Source organism: Panthera uncia, assembly GCF_023721935.1.
Source record: "Panthera uncia isolate 11264 chromosome C1 unlocalized genomic scaffold, Puncia_PCG_1.0 HiC_scaffold_4, whole genome shotgun sequence".
NCBI classification, from domain to species: Eukaryota; Metazoa; Chordata; class Mammalia; order Carnivora; family Felidae; genus Panthera; species Panthera uncia.
The window spans coordinates 10,558,205-10,581,437 of NW_026057585.1; the positions used below are offsets into that span (position 1 = coordinate 10,558,205).

General features: G+C 43.9%; 2 protein-coding genes across 3 annotated transcripts in view; one reads left to right on the forward strand and one right to left on the reverse strand.

The window, feature by feature from the left end:
* The window catches only part of ST7L (suppression of tumorigenicity 7 like), a 137,541-nt gene that overhangs the window by 107,644 nt on the left and 6,664 nt on the right, over window positions 1–23,233 (forward strand). The gene's annotated exons all lie outside the window — the stretch shown is intronic.
* Window positions 14,702–23,233, reverse strand: part of CTTNBP2NL (CTTNBP2 N-terminal like) — a 52,036-nt gene continuing 43,504 nt past the window's right edge. For both annotated transcript variants that reach the window (XM_049616540.1, XM_049616541.1), the window contains 2 exons: window positions 20,105–20,212; window positions 14,702–18,910 (listed from right to left, as the gene is read on the reverse strand). In XM_049616540.1, the coding sequence (XP_049472497.1) occupies window positions 17,429–18,910; window positions 20,105–20,212 (1,590 nt within the window). In that variant the 3' untranslated portion in view covers window positions 14,702–17,428. The remainder of the gene's footprint in view (window positions 18,911–20,104; window positions 20,213–23,233) is intronic.

Sequence of the window (23,233 nt, forward strand, 5' to 3'; positions counted from 1 at the left end):
CTGGGCTTTGTGCTCACAGTGCAGAACCTGCTTGTGATTCTCTGTCTCCTTAGCTCTTTGCCTCTCCTCCACTCGCATTGTCTCTGTCTCTCTCAAAATAAATAAATAAACTTAAAAAAAAACAAGTGTGCAGATCTATCTAGGATTGCTGGGTTTCAGGATGCTTAATTTCACTACAGCTGTACATTGTAGCTTATACAACTTACACTCTCCCAGTGGTGAATGAGAATTCCCATTTTCTTTTGTTCTTGACAACAGGTGATATTTTTCATCTGCTTGATATTAGTTACTTCATAAAGTTGCATCTCATTATAGTTTTAATGGGCATACATCTTATCAGTGAATGTGACTGTGTACGTAATTGGGGTTTCTTTTCTGTGAATTTCCCATTTGTCCATTTTTGTATTTGGCTTCCAGCCGTCTTCTTATTGATTTGCAGAAGCTTTTTGTATATTTTAATATCTCCATGACAGTTTTAGATGTTGCATTTATCTCCTTTGAGTGCAACTGTCTGCTAATTTTATCTATTGTGTTCTTTCTCAAACAGAAATCCTTAATTCTGATGTAGTCAGACCTATCATTTTTTACCTCATAGTTTTGTACTTCTTGGGTTTTACTTTTTTTTTTTAATTTTTAATGTTTATTTATTTTTCGAGAGAGAGAAAGACTGATTGTGAGTGGGGAAAGGGCAGAGAGAGAGAGAGAGACACAGAATCCGAAGCAGGCTCCAGGCTCTGAGCTGTCAGCACAGAGCTCAATGCACTGCTGGAACTCAACAGACTCGAGATCATGACCTGAGCTGAAGTCAGATGCTCAACTGTCTGAGCCACCCAGGAGCCCCTTTTTAAATTTTTATTTATTTATTTATTTTTATTTTTATTTTATGTTATTATTATTATTATTATTATTTATCTTGGGTTTTACTTGAGCAGTCTTCATTATCCAAGGATCATGAAAGTATTTTCTTACATTTTCTTCAGATAGCATTATAGTTTAATGTTATACTTCAGTTTTTTATTCCATCTAGATTGGAATGTAATGGTTCAAGATCTTTTACTTTATTCCGTATCATGAGTCAACCTGTCTCTATCCCTTATCCAAGTACTCCTGGTCTATAAGTAAAATCTATTAAAAAAATTTTTTTTTAATGTTTATTTATTGTTGAGAGAGAGAGAGAGACAGAGTGTGAGTGGGGAAGGGGCAGAGAGAGAGAGAGACACAGAATCCAAAGCAGGCTCCAGGCTCTGAGCTGTCAGCACAGAGCCCGATGCGGGGCTCAAACTCACAAATGTGAGATCATGACCTGAGCCGAAGTCAGATGCTTAACCGACTGAGCCACCCGGGTGGCCCAGTAAACTCTATTTTTTAAAACTTTCTTTCAAAGCTAATTCTCCTTGTCCTTCCTTCACCTCCAAAATTCATGAAAACACAGTCTACACTCTCCATTAAGAAGAACTCTGTACATTTTCTATCTTATTTTTTGTAACTCCTGTTTATTTCTTAATCTGCTACAATCTGGTTTCGGGACCCTAAAGTATATTTGGAATTGTTCCCAGTATCATCACAAAATGCCTCCTAATTGCCAGGTTTTATGGCCTATTTTCATTCCATATCTGCCTTGATTGACCTTCCTATAGTTTATTACACCACTGAAGCAAGCCCCATACTTCCTCACAAGCTCTGCCTTCTCTGCCTCTCAGGACCTTATTTCCACTTCGTTCCTCTCTCTGTCTCTACCCCACCCCCCTTTTATTACCTGTCTTCTTTTGTTCAACATAATTATTTTGAAATTCATCCCTGTTGTTGCATTTATTGATTCTTCATTCTTTGTAATTGCTGAGAAGTAGTTCATTTTTGGGATATACCACAGTTTCTTCATTCACTTGATAGATATTTGGGTAATTTGTAGTTTTTGGTTACTACACATAAAATTGCCATGAACATTAGTTTACCATCTCTGTACAGGCATATACTTTCATTTCTTTTGTGTAAATATGTAGGAGTGGATGGCTGAATCATATGACAGGCACATGTAAGTTCAAGTCTTAAAGAAACTACCAAACTATTTTCCAAAGTAGTTGTACTATTTATATTCCTATGAGCGGTTCCAGTTGCCCAGTGGAGACTCACTTTAATTTTAGCCATTCTAATAGGTGTGTAGGGGACCTCACTGTGGTTGTCATTTGCATCTCCCTAATGACTACTGGTTTTGTGAGTTTGAGCCCCGCACTGGGCTTTGTGCTCACAGTGCAGAACCTGCTTGTGATTCTCTGTCTCCTTAGCTCTTTGCCCCTCCTCCACTCGCATTGTCTCTGTCTCTCTCAAAATAAATAAATAAACTTAAAAAAAATAAGTGTGCAGATTTTTTCATTTATTTATTAGCCTCTTGTATATCTCCTTTTTTGAAGTATCTAGTCAAATATTTTCCACACTTTTATTGGGTTGTGTTTTCTTACTACTGGGTTTTGAGAATTCTTTATAGATTTTGGATATAAGTCCTTTATTAGACATGTAGACTTGAAAACATATTTTCCTAGTCAATGACTTATTGTTCCAGTCTCTCTCTCTCTTTTTTTTAACGTTTATTTATTTTTGAGAGAAAGAATTATTTTTTTAACGTTTATTTATTTTTAACGTTTTATTTATTTTTTAACGTTTATTTATTTATGCTTGAGAGCATGAATGGGAGAGGGGCAGAGAAAGAGGGAGACACAGAATTGGAAGAAGGCTCCAGGCTCTGAGCTGTCAGCACAGAGCCAATGCGGGGCTCAAACCCATGAACCATGAGATCATGACCTGAGCTGAAGTTGGACGCTTAACCAACTGAGCCACCCAGGTGCCCCTCTTCCATTCTCTTAAAAATGTCATTCAAAAAGCAGAAGCTTTTAATTGTTCTGTATGGAACAATTTGTTCTGTATGGGTAGTGATTTTGGCATCACATTAAGAAATCTTGGGGCGCCTGGGTGGCTCAGACTCTTGATTTCCACTCAGGTCATGATCTCAAGGTTCATGAGTTTGAGCCCCACATTAATCCCTGTTGGGATTCTCTCTCTCTCCCTCTCCCTCTGCCCCTCCCTCATTCTCGGGCTCTCTCTTAAAATAAATAAATTAACTAATTAAAAAAAATTAAGAAATCTTAGCCTAACCCAAGGGCATAAAGAATTTCTCTTATGTTTTCTTCTACTTTTTTTTTTAAGTTTTTTTTTTTTAATTTTTTTAACGTTTATTTATTTTTGAGACAGAGAGAGACAGAGCATGAACAGGGGAGGGGCAGAGAGAGAGGGAGACACAGAACCGAAAGCAGGCTCCAGGCTCTGAGCCATCAGCCTAGAGCCCGACGCGGAGCTTGAACTCACGGACCGTGAGATCGTGACCTGAGCTGAAGTTGGACGCTTAACCGACTGAGCCACCCAGGCGCCCCTTGTTAAAGTTTATTTTGAGAGAGAGTATACATGCATGCACATGAGCAGGGGAGGGGCAGAGAGACAGGGAGAGGGAAGCAGCATGGGAGCAGGCTCCATGCTGTCAGCAGGGAACCTGACGTGGGGCTCAATCCCACAAACCTGTGAGATCATGACCTGAGCCAAAATCAAGAGTCGGATGCTTAACTGACTGAGCCACCCAAGTGCCCCTCTCTTGTGTTTTCTTCTAGACAATTTATAGTTTTAGGCTTTACATTTAGGTGTTCAGTATATCGAGCTAATTTTTGTATATGGTGTGAAGTATGGATCAAAGTTTGGTTTTTGCATACAGATATCCAATTTTCCAGCACCATTTGTTGAAAAGACTGTCCTTACTTCACTGAATTGCTTTTACATCTTTGTACAAAAAAAAATCACCTGATTACATATTTGAGGGTCTATTTCTAGACTTTATTTTCTGCTCCATTGATTTGTTTATTTCATTCCAGTACCACACTATCTGAATTACTGCAGCTTTATAAGAAGTTTCAAAATCAAGTAGTGACATTCTCCAATTTTGCTCTTATTGTTCAAAGTTATTTTGACTATAAAGCTCTTCACATTTAAAAAAAGTTAGAATTATCTATTTCTACAAAAGAAGGCTGTTGAGATTTTGATTGGGATTGCATTGTGAATCGACTGAGCAATTTGGGGAGAATTAACATCTTAGCAATATTGTCTTCTGATCCATGAATATACTATATCTCTCCATTTATTTAAGTCTTCTTCAGATTCAGCAATGTTTTGTAGTTCTCAGAATACAAGTCTTGCACATATTTTGTTGAATTTATCTTTAAGTATTTTAAAATTTTGATGCTATTATAAGTGGTATTGATTATTAACTTCTATTCCCATTACTAGTATAAAGAATATCTTCTGTTCTGCAACCTTGCTAAACTCACTTATTAGTTCTAGTATTTTTTTTTTCTAGAAAGAGAGACAATGTGAGCAGGCAAGAGGGAGAGAGAGAGAGAGAGAGAGAGAGAGAGAATCCTAAGCAGGCTCAATGCTCAGGACAGAGCCCCATGTGGGGCTTGATCCCATGACTCTGGGATCATGACCTGAGCCCAAATCAAGACTTGGATGCCCAACCAATTGAGCCCCCAAGGTGCCCCTCTTTTTCTTTTTTTAAAAAATAGAATCCATTAGGAGTGCCTAGCTGCCTCAGTTGGTAGAGCATGTGATTCTTGGTCTTGGGGTTGTGAGTTCGAGCCCCATGTTACACATAGAGATTACTTAAAATAAAAAAAAAGTGAATAAAAAAATAGAATCCATTAGATTTTATACTTAGAAAATTATGTCTGCAAATAAAGCCAGTTTTACATCTCCCTTTCCAATCTGGATAGCTTTTGTTTCTTTTTCTTGTTTTACTGCACTGGCTAGTACCTCCAATGTAATGTTTGAATAGAACATTATAGAACATGAGTATTATTGCCTTATTCCTAATCTTAGGGGAAAGCATTAGTCTTTCATAATTAAATTTGATGTAAGGTGTAGGTTTCTTCTTGATGTCCATTATCAGGTTTAGGAAATTCCTTTCTATTCCTGGTTTATTGAGTTTTTACCTGAAATGGATGTTGAATTTTGTCAGATGTTTTTTCTGAATCTTTTTTTTTCCACTCAAAAATTCTGAATTTATTTTTTTCAAAACCAAATGCTGGGACATGATTATACACAACCAGTGGCATCAGACATTGAATCTGATGGATAATTACAATAGCCACATTCCAAAAAAATTATTTTCACTGAGAGTAAACTTTATGCTCTTTTTCCTTCAGGAACTCTAATTAAACTTCTATTAGGTACTTGAATTTGTCTTAAATGGTATTCTGTTCATTGTTAAAAAACTTGTTTTTATGTTTCACTATGGATGATTTTTATTGCTAATTTTTTCAAGTTTACCAATTGCTTCTGCTATAATGTATAATCTGCTATTAATACCATCCAACTTTTTTTTCCATCTCAGATAGTGTGGCTTTAATTTCTAGAAGCTTGATTTGGATCTTTTCTATATCTTTAATATCTTTAACAAACTTAATGCAGCTAACATAGTTGTTTTAATATAATTGTCTAATAATTCTAGTATTGTGTCATTTTTGGCTAATTTTCAGTTGATTGATTTTTCTACTAATTATGGGCCATATTTTTCTGCTGCTTTGCATGCCTCTCAATTTTTTACTGGATGCTACACATTGCAAATTTTAACTTTTGGGTATACAAATTTTTATTTTTCTATACAAATTCTTTTTTTTTTTTTTTGAAATGTATTTATTTATTTTGGGGGGGAGGGGAAGAGAGAGAGGGAGAAAATGAGAATACGAAGCAGGCTCTGCACTGTCAGTGCAGAGCACTGATGTGGGGCTCAAACTCACAAACTGTGAGATCATGACATGAGCCAAAGTCAAGAGTTGGCTGCTTAACTGAGCCACTTAGGCACTCCTGATTTTCTATACAAATTCTTAAGCTTTGTTCTGGGATGCAATTTTTTTTTAAGTTTATTTATTTATTTTGAGAGAGAGAGTGTTAGAGTGCACGTGCACAAGTGCACCAGGAGGGGGAGGGGCAGAGAGAGGGAGAGAGAGAGAATCTAAAGCGGGCTGTGCACTGCCAGCACAGAGCCCGATGTAGGGTTCCAACTCATGAACCCCGAGATCATGATCTGAGCCAAAAATCGAGAGTCGGACACCAACTGAGCGACCCAGGCCCCAGGGAAATAGTCTGATTCTTTTGAGTCTTGCTTTTAGTATATGTGCTGCACTGGAGTCCTGGCTATTAAAGTTTTTGTTTTTGTTTTTGTTTTTTTTTTAGATGGGAGCAGAGCAGCACTTAAGTCTAGGGTTAATTATGGCCCACATAGAGACAAAAACCTTCTGGGCACTCTATTCAATGTTCTGTGAATTATGAGCTTTGTCAGTCTGGCTGCGGAGGACAGAAACTACTAGTGTCATGTGAGCTCTGAGTACTGTTCTATCTTCTCCTTTGGGGTGGTTTCCTCACATGCATGTGCTGATTAGTATTCAGTTGAAGATTCTGGGTGGGGGCCAGCTCTGAAGATCTCTGGAGATGTCTGTCATTATAGCTTTCTTATCTCCAATACTCTTCCCTCCCAACTCCCAGCTTTACCTCAACTGAGGGAGATTGCCCGGCCATGCCTTGATTACCCCTCACTGCTGGGACAATCATAGGATTCACTTTGTTTCCTGTTTCAGTCCTTTTTTGCCTAAAGTCCAGTGTCTTGAAAAGTGTTGTTCAATATGTTTTGCTCAGTGTTTAGTTGGTTTAGGTTAGAGACTAAATCCACTCCCCATTTTTCCATCTTGGTCAGAAGCAGAACTTTTAGAGCACCCACCTGGCTGGCTCAGTCAGAATATCATGTGACTCTTGATCTTGGGGTCATGAGTTTGAGCCCCACATTGGGTACAGAGATTACTAAATAAATAAATAAATAAATAAACTTAAAACAAAAAGAAGCAGGACTCTTTAACATTTAAAAACACCCAAACATATCTTTTGACTCCATACTCTTTGATTACATCTTCATATTTATGGTGCATTTATAATTGTGTGCATTGCATTATTAAATATTTCCCTGGCAAGAGAAAACTTTTCTTTTGACTAGAGATTGATGAGAAATTAATTACCCATTATGATTTTACACACAGAATAACTGGATGAATTTCTAGAGACCAGCTTCTAGCTCCATTCATTTAAAACCTTGTTTCCACCCCACTTCTCACTTTACTTTTAGTGCCAGGTGCTATAGAATATGTCAATAGCAATACAACCTTTGGTGCTACTTCTTCATGTCGTTATGCAAAGCAAGGCAGCATGGTGACTAACGGGAGCATTTCTGGAAGTCGTTCCGACACTGGGATGGCAAAAACTCAACCATACATGCAAGCGATTGCAAACCACATAAATGTATTTCACTCAAAAATAGTCCCCTTTAGCTGAATTCCAAAAATGCTTGTGGCCACCATTCCAAGGTTACCCAGTATAGGGGAAAGTATGATATAGGAGAAGTCAGAATGAAGAGAGACAGCAGTCTTAACCGATTGCAGTGAAGATATCTTACTTTTGCAAATTTTATAAAAACGTATGACCATACGAACACATTCCTTGTGCCCTTCAGGGTTGGAAAGGTGCCATGCCAGCGATGGTCCTTGAAGCTTAAACCATTAGCTCCATGGTCAATCTACTTCTGCTCATGATGCCTCAATTCAGGCTCCCAGTGGCTCACCAACGAGAGTCTAAATTCTTCCTGTTTTTATCATAGTCCACATAACACGTTACTTTACGTTTGTCTCTCTCGCCAGCATTCGACCCCCCTAAAGTCCTGTAACTCACTGGTTTCTTCATCCCAGTGCCTATCCGAGTGTGGTACCTAGCAGGATGTCTGAATGAATGAAACGTCTTTGTTTTCCTTCCATCGATCGCCGGCTCTTGCTTACTTACTGGGCTCCTTATTAAGGACTTGTTTTTTATAGCATCGACCGTATAGGAGGAGTAAACATTTTGGAAGCGTAATTAAATGGATGAATGGATGAATAAGTAAATGTTGATAGAGTCATCCTGACCCCTGTTTAACAAATAGTTATGCAGCACCTATTATGTGCCAGTCACTGTTCTAGGATTTACATAATCCTAACAGCTATCTCTTGCTGAGGGTTTTCTTCTGCTCCGACTAGTGTGTGAAGTCTTGGATTTGCTCATTTAAGGCTCACAACCGTCGTGCAGGGTGGCTTCCATTATTCTCTCCCATTTTACTACTTCGGGCTTCCACGCGTGCCCCGCAAGGGGGACTGCTGCTGTGTGCCGCGCACGTCCCCCCAGAGAGGCGGCTGAGCGCCAGCACCGGGAGGGGACGTATCCCTGTTCCCGCAGCGTCTCCCAGGCGGTCCCTTTCTGACCGTAGACCCTGCCTTTGCCCCGAGAATCACAGCGACTGAAACGCCAGGGGGCGCCAGCGATTCAGCTTTCGGACCGGGGGCGGGGCTGCCCGTCGCCCGGAGCCGCCTTGCGTGGGAGCCACCCAGCTTCCCTTCCAGACACGCAGTCCGCGGGCCGCCCTTCCACCCGCTGCCTCTCGCCATAAAGGCAGCGAGTCTTCCGCCGGGCACTCACTGTGTGCCGGGCACTTGCCTGCTTCATCGCACCGAATTCTCACAAAACTCTAAGAGGGAGGTGCTCAGATCTTCATTGTATTGATGCTGACCCGGAGGCTAGCAGAGGTTGATCGACTTGCCCAAGGCTACCCCAGAATGGCAAAGCTCTCGTTCTAAGCTGCTTTCTTGCTCCGTCAAGCCTTTGCCTTCTTTATCTTAGGCACACAATGTACGCACATCCCTGTCGTTACAAACCGGGATCCTTCTCCCTTCTGTGTGCCTCTGGACCCATAAATTTCCCTGCTATGCTGAACTTCTCCGGCGGGTTGGGCCCCATCTCCCGCTCTCTCGGGGACACCTGCTGCATGCTTCCGAGCCCTGCCCTGAGATGTCCCATCTGCTAGATTCGTTCCCCCATCGGAGTGTAAATTCCAGCCCTTAGCATGAGGCTTGACACGGAGTTGGTTCTTAATAAACATACGGTGAATAAATGGCTGACACACACAGCAAGTGTGTGTGTGTGTGTGTGTGTGTGTGTGTGTGTGTGATCAGCATAGCTCAGAGCCTGCACAGAGCCAGCAGCAACAAACACCGGTTGAAAATATGTGATTGAGGACTTAACAGTTTGACATTTACATTTTGTTCTCCCTTCTTTATGTTTGTATCCAGCAGGGACTGCAAACTCCCAGAAGGTGGGGATAAGGAATGCGGGCGTGTGTGTTGGGGGGGTGGGCAGTGCACCCGGTGTTGGGGTGGAGAGGAGAAGGCACAGGGCAGGGAGCAGAGCTTTCCCATGGTGAGAATAAGGCCCACATAGAGAATGAGAGAGAGAGGAAGGGAGTGAGAGCAGAAGGAACATGAGGCCTGAATGGGAGCCTTGTGTGTGGCCCGGTGCTGCTGACTCACCAAGACTCAGGAGAGGGAAAACACGCTAGGGATGAAGAAGGGGCCTGTATGCTGTGGTCGCCACTCTAAACCACCCTGCTACCCTGAGGACACCCTGTCTGCTCTGAGGCCCCAACGGTCCTGGAAGGCTCTGCTCTGGGCTGGCTGCACTGGGGGAGCGGGAGAGTGGGCCTGGCTGAGAAGGGAGATGGGCAAGTCTTCTGAGCCCGCAAAAGGCCCTTCCCAGGAGAGCCAGCTGTGGGTTTTGAGTTCAGGTGGGGAAGGAGGCCTAGAGGAAGAGGCGTCTCTCTCCCTTAGCAGTCGGCTGCCCTCCTCTGCCAGCAGGCGTGGCAGGAGGTACAAGGAGATAGATGCTTGTGGCTTCAGTGGCTTCTTGTCCATACCTGAGAGCACATGCCTTGTGAGCAAGTGCTTCTCAGAACTGATGCTGGACAGATGGAAGCACAGCCTGGGAACAGAAGCTCTACCATCCTCCCCACTCCCGGCCTCACCTCAGCTGTCAAACCGGTTCAGGGGCAGGAGGACGGGATTTCTGTGGCAACAGGTATGGCAGGCAGCCCTAGGCCAGTGGGCAGAGGATGAAGCTTGGAATATGGGGCAGCCCAGGTGAACAAGATCAAAGCCCACTGTGGAGAAGCAGGTGAGAGGAAGGAGGGAGTGCCGGAGGGAGCAGCCAGGGCTGGGCCAGGGATTCCTGCTTCCAGGTCAGCTCAGGGAGGAGCAGTCAGTGCAGGCTCAGAGTGGGGGGCCTGACTACAGACAGTCTGGGCTCTGCCATCAACTAGACCTGGAAACCTGAGCAACTCACCTGACCTTTCTGGGCCTCGTTCTCCTCTGTAATATGACAGAGCTAGCTAGCATCAAGGGTCTCTAAGCTTCCTGCCAGCTCTAACATTTGAGGACTTCATGTGTGTAGGCAAATCATCCCTCTGCTTTCTCTTCACCAAAACGCTCATTCCTTCAGGATCTCGTTCCTACTGAAAGTCTCAAAAGCTGGCTAAGCAGTGGATTCATACTTAGGTGGGTGACTGACAATAGGCTAGTATTCTTAACTCCCCAAATGTATTATTGTTTTGTTTTGTTTTTTTAAGTTTACTTATTTATTTTGAGTGAGACAGAGACAGTGCAAGAGGGGGAAGAGCAGAGACAGAGGGAGACAGAAAATACCAAGCAGGCTCCACGCCATCAGCGCGGAGCCTGGTTCTGGGCTGGAACTCATAAATCTTGTGAGATCGTGACTTGAGCAGAAACCAAGAGTCAGATGCTTAACTGACTAAAGCACCCAGGAGCCCCTATTATTACTGTTTTGACTGTTGTGTGGCCAGTGGAAGGAGAGTGGACTCGAAGGCCAAACAGGCGAAGGTTTGAATCCCACCTGTGTCGTTGAATCTCAGCCCTGCTCTGCTGCAGGGCCGGAGGCAATTTACTGGGCCTCAGTCGGCCTTAATTACCTTGTGGGTCAAGAAGGAATCCCTGCTTCGATTAAATCAGGTAACATAGGAGATGCCCTGGCACCAAATAAAATACTCAGAAAATGTGCCTGCCCTCCTTTGGAGGACTTGATCGTGACCTAAAGGGACAGAGGAGAGTCTGAGATGGAGGCTGGGTGGGGGGTGGTTACACACCTTTGGGATGCACAGGAAGGGAAGAGAGGGAGAGGGGGGAGGAAGAAGGGAGGAAAGGCTGAGCTGCGTTAGTCTCAATAAAGGGCTCAGCCAACCCTACAGGGGTTTTGAACTAGGGAACGACCCGGCAGAGTGGTCTAGATTTGGGATGGGGGGGCCAGGTCTTTATACTCCATGCCAATCAGTCTTTGGACAGCAGCTGCCCCTTACAGGAGAGGTGACCCTGGTCAAGCCGATTCCTTTCAGTTCAGGCAATTCCTGAGGGGCTTATACCCGAGGGCTCTTTTCTGACATTTCCTGCAGCTCAGGCAATAAATCCTTCATTTCTGAAGGGGACCTGAGTGGCTACCATGTTGAGTTAGTCAGTTGGACTCTTGGCAAATTAAGTAGGGGACTGACTCCCCGGGGAGAAGGCCAACCTTCTCAGTAATTTCTCAGAGGCAACCATTTCACAGCGGCGCGGAGAGAGCCACATGATACTCCACGTGCTCTCCGGTGTGATGGCAGCATGAACATTCACGCTATGGGGAGAAGAGGAGAAGTTGCTTTTATATCCCTCCAAGGCAAGAAGTCACTTGCAAGGTGTCCCAGAAGGATTCATTTGACTTAAAAAAATTTTTTTTCAAATGTTTATTTAAAAAAAAATATTTTTTTAACGTTTATTTATTTTTGAGATAGAGACAGAGCATGAACGGGGGAGGGGCAGAGAGAGAGGGAGACACAGAATTGGAAGCAGGCTCCAGGCTCTGAGCCATCAACCCAGAGCCCGACGCGGGGCATGAACTCACGGACCGTGAGATCGTGACCTAGCTGAAGTCGGACGCCCAACCGAATGAGCCACCCAGGCACCCCTATTTATTTTTGGGAGAGAGAGAGAGAGAGCATGAGCTGCGAGGGGGCAGAGACATAGAGGGAGAGATACAGAATAAGAAGCAGGCTCCAGGCTCTGAGCTCTCAGCACAGAGCCAGACGCAGGGCTTGAACCCTCGAACTGTGAGATCATGACCTGAGCCGAAGTCGGGACGTTTAACCGACTGAGCCACCCAGGCACAGGTCATTTGGCTCTTTTCAAAGTTTGGTTTTCATTTCTCTCTTTTGCTTATGGAGATTTTGAGGGTATGAGGGAACACTTGTGGGTAATGCAGGATTTTTGCAAGGAGGTCCTTTCTCTATTTGCCTTTTCCTAGGTTTTCCCTACAAGTTACTTGGGAATGTTTTGCAGATGCTGTGCCCTGGGGGCTCCTTCTTACACCAGCCCCAAGTCCTTGCAGAAAGCACACCACACTGGTGTCTGTCAGTCTCCCTGAAACAGGACTCAGTTCTTGGGGACTTCCAGTGCCTCTGTCTGTGACCACGTCCTAAGACTAAGACAAGCCAACTGAAGCATCATGCAAACACAGAGAGATACTGCAGAACCCTAGGTAAACCAGGGCTTTGGAGAGAGGAGAAAAGACATTTGCTCCTTTTCTAGTTAACTTTTTATCTGCCCACAAAGAGCTCTGTGTGCTACCATAACGCTTTTGCCAGAATTACCTTCAATAACCCTGTATGGCATTTAAACCCCACTTACGTAATTCAGTTGTCTCTGTTAACATTTCATGTGTTAATGTTTTGCTTTGCCCAACTAGAAGATGAGTACCCTGAGGGCAGGAAACACAGTTCAACGTGTGTTTTCCATAATAGCTACCTTTCTGGCTCATCTTAAATATTTAAGAAACATTGGTTGCTTGAGGGGAATTAACAAGAAAGATGCTTTTTGTTCAGCATATCTGACCTGAGAAAGGTCTCCTGGTGTTGGTTAGGTCTGAGAATCCACTCCTGGGGGTGGGGGTTGTTAGGGCCAGTGGGAAGAGCTGTGTGGTGTCTTGCAGGGTTCCACCTGGTCCAGCCTTAGAATCAGCCCAGGCACTCATCTTAGAGCCCCACCTTGGATTACTGAATCAGAATTCCCAGGGCGGGGCCTGGGCCTGGCCAACAAGCACCTCAGGAGATACTCATTTGGGAAACACAAGTAGTGGAAAGTGGGAAGCACCAGGGGCTTAATCCATGCTGTCACTCACCAAGGGCCCTTATACCAATCTCTGGTACTCAATGACCTCATCTGCACATGGGCAGTAACACAGTGCTGGGACCCAAGTAAGTACTCTTGGCTCTGAATATCACTGACATTCTGGCAAACCAGATTCAGGAGTTTAAGACATCACCTCAGTCAGAGGCAAAGTTCTTGTGAAAGAACAGGTAAGGGCAATGAGGCACTGTTTCTCAAGATCGAGCCTCAGACCACCTGCATTAGCAGGCCCCTAGGCTGAATCCTCAGGAGTCCTTATCTTAGAAGGTTTCACAGGTTACAGTAAGGTTTGGGAACTGCTAGCCCAGTCTTCTTTCTCCTTTGCTTTTACCAATGAATTGGCCATTGATGTGCAAGCAGCAGATGGGTGCTCTTAAGTTTTGTCAACTGGCTTTACAGCAATTACATGAAAATTACTCCCAGGAAACAATGCTCATTGCTTACATCAGACTCAGAATTATGAGAACAGATCCTATTTTGAAGCCAGCATTTCAAGACATTTAAAGTTCTGTTTCAAAGACCAAGCATCAGAAGAGCTGCTTATAAATTGACAAGGCAGCATTGCTACTTCTGGGGAACATGGCGGAGCAAGACGGTCCTAAGGCTCACTTCGTCCCACAGATACACCTAGATAACACCCATAGCAGTATAAATAACCTAGAAAAGGACCCAAAGACTGGCAGAATACTCTCCACTGCTAAATGCAGAGAAGAGGCCACCTCCAAGAGGGTAGGAAAGGTAGAGACACGGTCTAGAGCCAAACAGACCTGCAGGATCTGCAGGACTGTCCGTGGGAGGGAGGGATGCTCTAGGTGTAGAAAGGGGAGAGGAGCAAACCCCACCCAAGGCATGACAGACCACCTGGGGAAGACAAGGCAGCATTACTGACAGTGAGGCTGTTCCGGGAAGACATACCCAGTGTTTGTTGAAATGATCATTAATTGGCTTAAATGCTAGAAACTTAACATATGTAAACATCCATATTGTTTGAACGTCACAAGATTTTCAAGTGCTTTTGTCTGCCTACAGCTCTCACTTGCTAACGATGTAGCACAACAGCACTGGACTAAGAGGAACGATGAGGGATTTGATAGTCACCTGTAAAATGAGAGGGCACGACAAGATCAGGCGTTCTTAAGCTAGAGGACGTGAATCATGGATGGCTTCAGGGTCTTTGGATCCTGTGAAGCCATCAACCAAACTCTACATACTAGTATATCCATTTGTCTGGGGATGGTGCCTAGCTTTTTTCAGATTCTCAGGTCCAGACCCGCCCCCCCCCCCCCCCCGCCCCAGGGTTTGAAAAGTACAGACTGGATTATTGCCAAGGCTTCTTCCAGCTCTAACGTTCTAAAGAAAACCAATATGCCAGCTCCTTTTGGAGTCTAACCTGGATGGGTCACTGACTTCACTTGGGTTTTTGAAAGCCACAGACGAGTGCTTCCTCTACACCACCTGCTCCTTCCCCAACAAAACAGGCCTTGTTGTGCAACATCCTTCACTTTGTACAAACAAGACTAGATTTTCCCCAGACAGAATGATTTAACTTGTTTTAATGTAGTCTGCTATAAAAGTGGATGAAGACTTCTGCATGGTACATTTGGCTTTACAAACGATGATTTAGTTAATGCTTGTGTTATGTGTCGCACATCCATTATAATCTGTTGAGTAGTAACACAGCTTTCACAACATGGGTTAATACCGAAATTGTGAATCATGGAACTTTTACTTAGCACACACACAATCTACAGCAAATTTAAATACTAATCTAGAATACCTAACTGGAGTATTGGATCCATTGCAATATTGTGCTTATTTATCTTAGAAGATAGGCAACTAGCAAAAATACACGTTTCTTTTGCATTTCCCCCACCCCCATATTACACTGTAAAAGAAATACATTATTCAGTGCATTTCCTAAGAAATAAACCTCCTTATAGTATTTCTCTCTCTATATATATATCTATGCCAAAACAAAGGAAGAGCACAATGCAACTTTTAAGATTACCATTTAAAGCAAGAGAGGTAATAAAACTCTGGGGCTATAGCCCCCTCTCCTGTTTAAAAAGTTCAGCTATTTTATCATCAACACTTCATTTGGCTATGCGTGGGAATAAAATTTCATGCATGATCGCTTTGGGCAATTTCTAAGATACCACCTTCATCATTTGGTAGATGCCCTGGGCCATTAGTAGTATTTTAATTTTTTCTGTATTGGCCTTAATCAAACCGTAAACCCTGGAGACACCAATTGTGATTTATACATTGATTTCCATCACCTGCCTGTCCCCCCATCAATTCATATTGGATTGGGAAGAAGTAGATTTAAATTATAGCAGGGCAGGGCTTCTGGGTAGACACTGGCTTGGGAGAATGTATGTGAGGACACCAAGGCCTCTCCATCCATGGACAAATCATATAACCACCTTCTTTGAGCTGGGTTGCAAAGTCTTGTTTGGAAGACGAGGATCCTCATTATATTCTATAGCCTCTGTCAGCTGTACTAGCCTACAAGTTGGAGAGTGGAGGTGTCTGTCCTCACAAACTAACGACGATGCAAATGATGGAAGTTTCTAGAATGAATGAGGTTGCAACTTGTCAGCTTCTGAGCTAAACCCAGCTGCACAAGTGTTTAACTAGAAGTTTAAAATTGTTTTTGAATCTGTTTTGATATTTAAAAATGAGAATGTTTCTATGAAAATCTGGCTTTCCCCCAAATTTGAGGAGCTGGTAACCCTGGGCTAACACTATCGCACGGCAGCAAGCAGCTGGAGCTCAACAGGGGTGGCCCTTTCCTTTCACAGGGGGCCTGGGCACTTCCGTTTGCTACAGCTCCCCCTCTCCTGGCTGTCTTACAGCGCTTGATTGAGTGACCTGTTTCACTCATTCATTTGGCCAGTGGAGTTTTGTGATGCTGGGGTGAGTTTGGCTCTGGTTTTTCGTGATGCTGAAGACCTGACTTCATTTGGAATTTCCCCATGTCCCTGTGGACAAGATTCCTCCTTTGACTGATTGGGTCCCAGCTGCATCTAGTTGCTGTGACAGGTAATCTTAATGTGCATGTCTACTCGTCCTTTATGCTATATTGCAAACTCCAAAGATATAATCACGCTAATATTTATGTGTTTAAGTGTGTGTATGTTAAACACGTAAAGGGGTGTGTATCTATACATATATGTATATATGTATGTGTGTGTGTGTGTGTGTGTGTGTGTGTGTATACACACACACACACACACATTCTTCCATTTAGGGAAAAGTTAATTTGGTTCCACAGATATAGACACCAAGTGTTGGCAGCTCGGAGAAGAAGTGTAATATTGGTAAAACCTGTATAATTCTGACTTATAATATTACAAAGAGAGTGACTTTTCAGTTATTGCTTTTTGATTACAGAATAAAGATCTCATTCTGTTGAAAAACTTTTATACAGAATGAGTAGCCATTTTCTATTCAAGTAATAGCGATTGGAATCAGAAGTTCCTTACACAACAGTAGATGCCCGAAGACCTTTTTTGAAAGGAGATGTGATTTCATTCCATTCAAGAATTTATGCAGGAAACTGGGAGTGACTTAATTTTTCAGAAGTACAAGAAAATCGGCACCCCAGCTGCTTACTGCTCAGGAGGGTTTCTCAAGGGCTCTATAAAGCTCAGCTTTGTGGGGAGTCCACAACCACCTTTAGGATTCCCATCCTACTGATGCAGCCTTGTTTCTGGACACAGAGCTTATATTAAAAACAGCAAAAGAGGGTTAAAAGCAGTGTTGGTTTTTAACATTCAGGATTCACGGAGGATCTCATTTTCTGCAATTAGATGATCCATTTTGTGTTTTCGCTGCAGAATCACATTCATATGGCAGTCTTATTTCAGGCACTTTTTAAACACGTTCATCTGGAATAAAAATTTACACGAACCACTTTCTGCATAATTCAAAATGAGTGTTGAGTGATTCTAGTCCCAAAATAGCAAATCACCACCTGGTACTCAATTAGCTTTCTCCATCACAACAGGTTGGTGACTGCCGAGCTGGAGATGTCTTTGAGGTGCCCTTCCCGCGTTAGTACAAAGGTGTGAGTCATACAAATCCAAACTACTCGGTTTCCACTTAAAAAAATACAAAAAGGTGAAACACACTAAATGTATTATACAGATGGTTTCAGCTACTATCAAAATAAATAACATGATCTGACTCAACGGTTTGACTCTGAGCTCTTGGGCAAAATCTGGTGGAATGTCAGACGTGGAGCCTCCCGCTAGGGACTAGCTGCTGGTAGGCAGAAGGATCTCGACGTCCTTGCCGTTAGCCACAACGGCATTTGAACAGCAGCTGCCGGCTAGGTCTTCTGCGGCAGCCAAGGAGGAGGCCTGGGAAGGGGTTTTGGTCAATGGAGTGGTAGTGGATGGAGAGGGAGTGAGGCCCGGTTTTTTGGGTGGGATGGGAGGCGGGTGTCCTCTCTCAGCTCTGGGGATGGTGGGGGACTTGATCCCTGGAGACAGAGGGCTCAGTGGACTGGACACTTTCCCTGGAGTAGGGGAATGGCTGGTGTCCCCTCTCGAGGTGGCAGTGCTGGCCAGATTCCGATAGTCTGTGCCAAAGGGAGAGCTGTTGGGGGAGACGGGCTTGATCGGCCCTTGCTGGCTAGTGAACCTGGAGAGCACCTGAGTGACTGTGTTGCGGGCCTGCTGCTTGGCGGCAGAGTTGTCTAGGAGTGTGGGAGACAGGTCCCTGGATGGAGGGCTCTGCAGACCACTGGCCTGTTGGTCCTGATCTGCTTGGGACTGAAATTTGTGCCGCGCTGCATGGAACCGCTGGTTGATCCCTACTTGGTAGGATGACTGGTAGCCGGGGCTGCTGGCTGAGGACCCCAACAAGCGCTTAGTTAGCACTGGGGAAGAACAAGGAGAGGATGTGAGAGAGGAGGAGGCGGTGCTGCTGGGAGACAGCGAGCCCCCGCTGGACGGGAGGTGACCAGGTGCTGGGACAGGAGTCTCAATTCCCACAGGACACCCGCCATTCTCCACTGTTTTCTCTTGGGCCAACCCCACAGACCTCTCTCGTGGAGGCACTTGGTTTTCCACACTGCTGCCTGTAACCAACTCCTTGGCAGTTTGTATCTCGGGCTCCAAATGGCCATTGGTTTTTGCATAAGAGTAAGTAGGAGTGGTGGGGCCAGGCAGCCCAGTGGTCAGCACCTTGGCTACGTTGCTCCCGTGGGTTCTTTCTGCCTGGAAACCTTCCGTTTGGCAAAATACAGACACCAGCACAGGAGACTCAGTCGCTGTGCCCTTAGATACGGTTACCGGTTTCTTGGATTGCTCAGTAGGGCTACTATGCTGGTAAGAAGCCTCCAGATCCTTCACGATCTTCTTCAAACTTTCCATCTCTTCTTTTAGAGTTCTGGTCCGGTTCTCTTCTCGGTTCAGTTTTGCCCTCAGCTGCTCTCTTTCGATGTCGAACTCAGACAGCTGCTTCTCCACCTGGGCTTCTGTCTGCAAGCCTCGCTTCCGCTCCGCGGCCAGCTCTTCCTCCAGCTGGCTCACCCGGCTCTTCTCCTTCTCCAGTTTCCGGCTCAGCTCTCCCGCCCTCTGCCCCTCCTCGGCTGCCTTGCTGGTGGCTTTCTTGCATTCGAGCACCAGCACGGACGAGAGCTGCTTGTGGCGGGAGCGCTCCTCCTCCAGCTGACTGGACAGCTTCTTCTGCTCCTTCTCAAACTTTTTCACTTGGGACTTCTCAAATTCCAGCTGGAAAAGAAGGCCGCCATACATGGTGATTAGAGTAAGAAAATGAAGAGATACGCTGCAAAACTACTCTCCAGGCGAGTGTCCTGGCTAGCTCTTCTCTGGCACGTGGTCTGCCACGGATGCCATGTGCTTAGCTCCAGTATTTCTGAAGTCTTACAGTCCCTCCCATGGAAATGGACACGCTACGGCTTAATCTTTCCCTGATGGTCGAGGAGGCACCTCTGCTTCCTGTACTGTTATCGGCAGGAATATGAGCCATCATCTGTGTTTTAGGTCTATGGAGCGCTCAGAAGATTGGAACCCACCGATACAGAAAACAGGAAGCCATATACACCAGGTTTCGTGCTGAATGCTGATGAAAACAGAACGATTTATTGATTTTAACTCTGGTAGAGTGAACACACGGTGTTCTGTGTGTCTCAGGTGTACAACATAGCGATTCAACACTTCTACATGTTACTCGGGGCTCATCACTTTGAAAGCTTTGGTAATCATTCTTTCTGGTCTTAAAAACGGAATAGTTGCATTTAAACGCTACTTGTTATGCAAATGCAGTCTATTTTAATTATCATCCCAACCCCCTATTTAAGGCAGAGAAACTCTAACCTAGAGGGAAAGTGTTGATGGAACACTATTAGTGTTTTTCAAACTCTGAGACCCAGTGGATGAGGAAACTAATCTCATGAGCCACGATCAAAATTAAAAAAAAAAAAAAAAAAAAAAAAAAAGAATGGTTATTGTAACCAGTAAGGGTTATATGGGATTTCATCAGATTTTTGTTTTAGGCATGTGTTTATGTATGTATATATATTGGGCGGTGATATAAAATGTATTTCTTACTAGGATTCCTAGGTCAAAATACTTGAGAGTTTGAAGCTAGTGTTCCCAGAGTACATTTTATAGAATGACAGTCCCACAGTGAGTGATCTATGTCAAAACAAGATTCTATGAAAACATAGATTTGCTAAACTCAGAATACCCTATCTTGTTCTTAAGACTCACAATGTGCTTTTCTGTACTACAGGGTCCAACAAATTGAATTAGAAATCTATTTAACTTTGTTTAATCCAGTAATTCCCAGATTTGACCACAAAGCCCTTTCTTTTTGAGCAACACTAATTTCCACCCTGCAGAACGATCTTTGAGAAATGCTATTCCAGGCAAATGGTGTTGTGAGCCCCTCCACCTAACTACCTGCTGGGTCAGCCGCTCTCTCTCCTTCTCCAGCATGTAGGTTACATCATCTCCTTCAGCTGTGTCCTGTGCGTGCCTCTGCCTTTCTTCCTCAAGGTCTAGGATCACCTTTAAAGAATTAAAAAATAATAATATCCAAATAGCAGGGAAACACACTTGTAATACAATTAAATACTAAGTGCCTATCTAAGCACTTAAGATACTTCTAGAGATCAATCAGTCCATCCCAGTCAGGGCCATCAAGGATCACATTATCTAGCAGGGTAAAAGAGATGTAAGCTATGTGCTAGAAAACAGTAAGATCTATGCTTTACTTCAACATGCACAAAATGGCATGTAAATAGAAGAGAGCACCTAATTAGCTATAGGGATTGAGAAGGTTTCCAAGGATGCAGTTTGCTCTGATTAGGGGATGGGTGTGGGTGACAAAGCAAGGCAGGACCATGGAAAGCTGCAAGCTGCAAGCTGAGATCTTTCCCTCAAGCTCAAATCACTGTGCCTTGCTTAGTCAGTAATACACATTTTGTATGCAGTTAGCTAAGAGGTGGAAAGACTCTCCGAGTTCTTCCTGCATGTAAAAAGGCTCAACACTTGGGATCTTATGTGTAGATTTTTCACAAGGCCTCTGATTAACCTGCCTACCCCATTCCACTTATCCTGGCACCAAAGGATTAAGCCCAATTTGGAGGCAAATACTGCACAAATTTAAAGGGACATTTCCCTACAAATCAAAACCACATTGAGATACCACCTCACACTGGTCAGAGTGGCTAAAATTAACGACTCAGGAAACAACAGATGTTGGCAAGGATGTGGAGAAACGGGAATCCTCTTGCACTGTTGGCGGGAATGCAAACTGGTACAGCCGCTCTGGAAAAGTATGGAGGCTCTTCAAAAAATTAAAAATAGAACTACGCTACAATCCAGTAATAGCACTACTAGGAATTTATCCAAAGGATACAGGAGTGTTGTTTCGTAGGGGCACATGTACCCCAATGTTTATAGCAGAACTTTCAACAATAGCCAAATTCTGGAAAGATCCCAAGTGTCCATCAACTGATGAATGGATAAAGAAGATGTGGGTGGTTTATATATACAATGGAATACTACTCAGCAATGAGAAGGAATGAAATCTTGCCATTTGCAAAAACATGGATGGAATGGAGGGTATAATGATCAGTGAAGTAAGTCAGCCAGAGAAGGACAGATACCATATGTTTTCATTCATATGTGGACTCTGAGAAACTTAACAGAAGACCATGGGGGAGGGGAAGGAGAAAAATAGTTTCAAACAGAGAGGGAGGGAGGTGAACCATAAGAGACTCTTAAATACAGAGAACAAACTGAGGGTTGATAGGGGGTTGGGGGAGAGGGGAAAATGGGTGATGGGCATTGAGGAGGCACTTGTTGGGATGAGCACTGGGTGTTGTATGTAAGTGATGAATCATGGGAATCTACTCCCAAAGCCAAGAGCACACTGTATACACTGTATGTTAGCTAACTTGACAATAAACTATATTAACAAAAAAAAATAAAGTACAGAGGAAAAAAAAAATAAAGGGACATTTCCCACATAATCCTACCTATAACTGCAATATTCTGAAAGGCAAGGGATTTCCTAGCAGCTTCTGCTCCTCCTTCAGAGGTGCCTTGGCCCATTCCTCTAAGACAGAGCACGGTCCTCCCCACGACCATTTCTCATCCTATCTCTTCACTAACGGAGGGAGAAAAGTTTCTGGCACATGAAACTCCTCTTTAAACACAAAATGTTTTCGTTTACCAAAATGAAAACATCTTGGTATACTTCCTTCCAATTTAAAAAAAACCCTAACTTGGGCAACTGGCTGGCTCAGTCAGTAGAGCATTGGATTCTTGACCTCAGGGGTTGTAAGTTCGAACCCCATGTTGGGTGTGGGGTGGAGATTACCTAAAAATAAATCAAAACAAAACAGGGGCGCCTGGGTGGCTCAGTCAGTTAAGCGTCCGACTTTGGCTCAGGTCATGATCTCACAGTTCATGAGTTTGCGCCCTGCGTCAGGTTCTGTGCTGACAGCTCAGAGCCTGGAGCCTGCTTCAGATTTGATGTCTCTCTCTCTCTCTCAAAAATAAATATACATTAATAAAAAAAATTAAAAAACAAAACAAAAACAACTTCTAACTTTTCAATTTAGTAGAAAGACAAGCTTTTGGCTACGGGTGGTAGATCATCTCCTTTCCCTTTGGAGAGCCCTCTAAAATTATAGAAATGGAATGAAAAGATAAACACCCACAAAGACAGACTGGAGCAGACAAGAAATGTTAAATGAGGGAAGGAGGCAAGAGGTGGTGGCTCCTTTGGTGTGGGGGAGGAAGCTGATTCGCCCTGCAAGGCCCCAAAGAGGTGTGGAACCTGGAGGCGGCAGGTGCTGCTGAGGAGAGGTCAGATGAGGGATAGGAAACAAGAAGATTGGCTCAAAATCTGTATTTTCCAGGAGTTATTTGTCCCTTCCACCTGATTCCTGTACAAAGAGTATTAGGTGTCTACTGACCAGGCATTAGGCAGACGTTTATCCTCAGAGGAAACTGAATGTGACAGTCTCAGGATTTGGGAATAGCAGATACGACCGAGAGTGAGTAAGGAAAGGGGATTGTTTGTTTTGGGAAGGTGGTAGGGTGGAAAGGGAGGCAAGATGCAAGATAAATCTGCACCTATAATGAGAGGAAGCAATTTAAGTGTCAAGAATTGATAAGGGGGTGGGGGTGCCTGGGTGGCTCAGTGATTGAGCATCCAACTCTTGATTTAGGCTCAGGTCATGATCTTGCAGTTCGTGAGTTCACGTCCAGCATTGGGCTCTGTGCTGATAGCATGGAGCCTGCTTGGGATTCCCCCTCTCCCTCTCTCTCTGCCCCGCTCCCACTCTCTCTCTCTCTCTCACTCTCTCAAAAATAAATAAACATTAAAAAAAAGAATTGATAAGGGGGGAATGGTATACCATTTAGAAATATGGAATTTATCAACCAAAATAAATGGTCAAAAGGAAAAAAGTGGTTGTCTCTGAATATTGAGGAGAAGAAGGAATGGGGAGAGGTGGATCAGGGAACTCTGTGTTTCATAATAAGCAGAGTAACCATATAATTTACTGTTCAAAC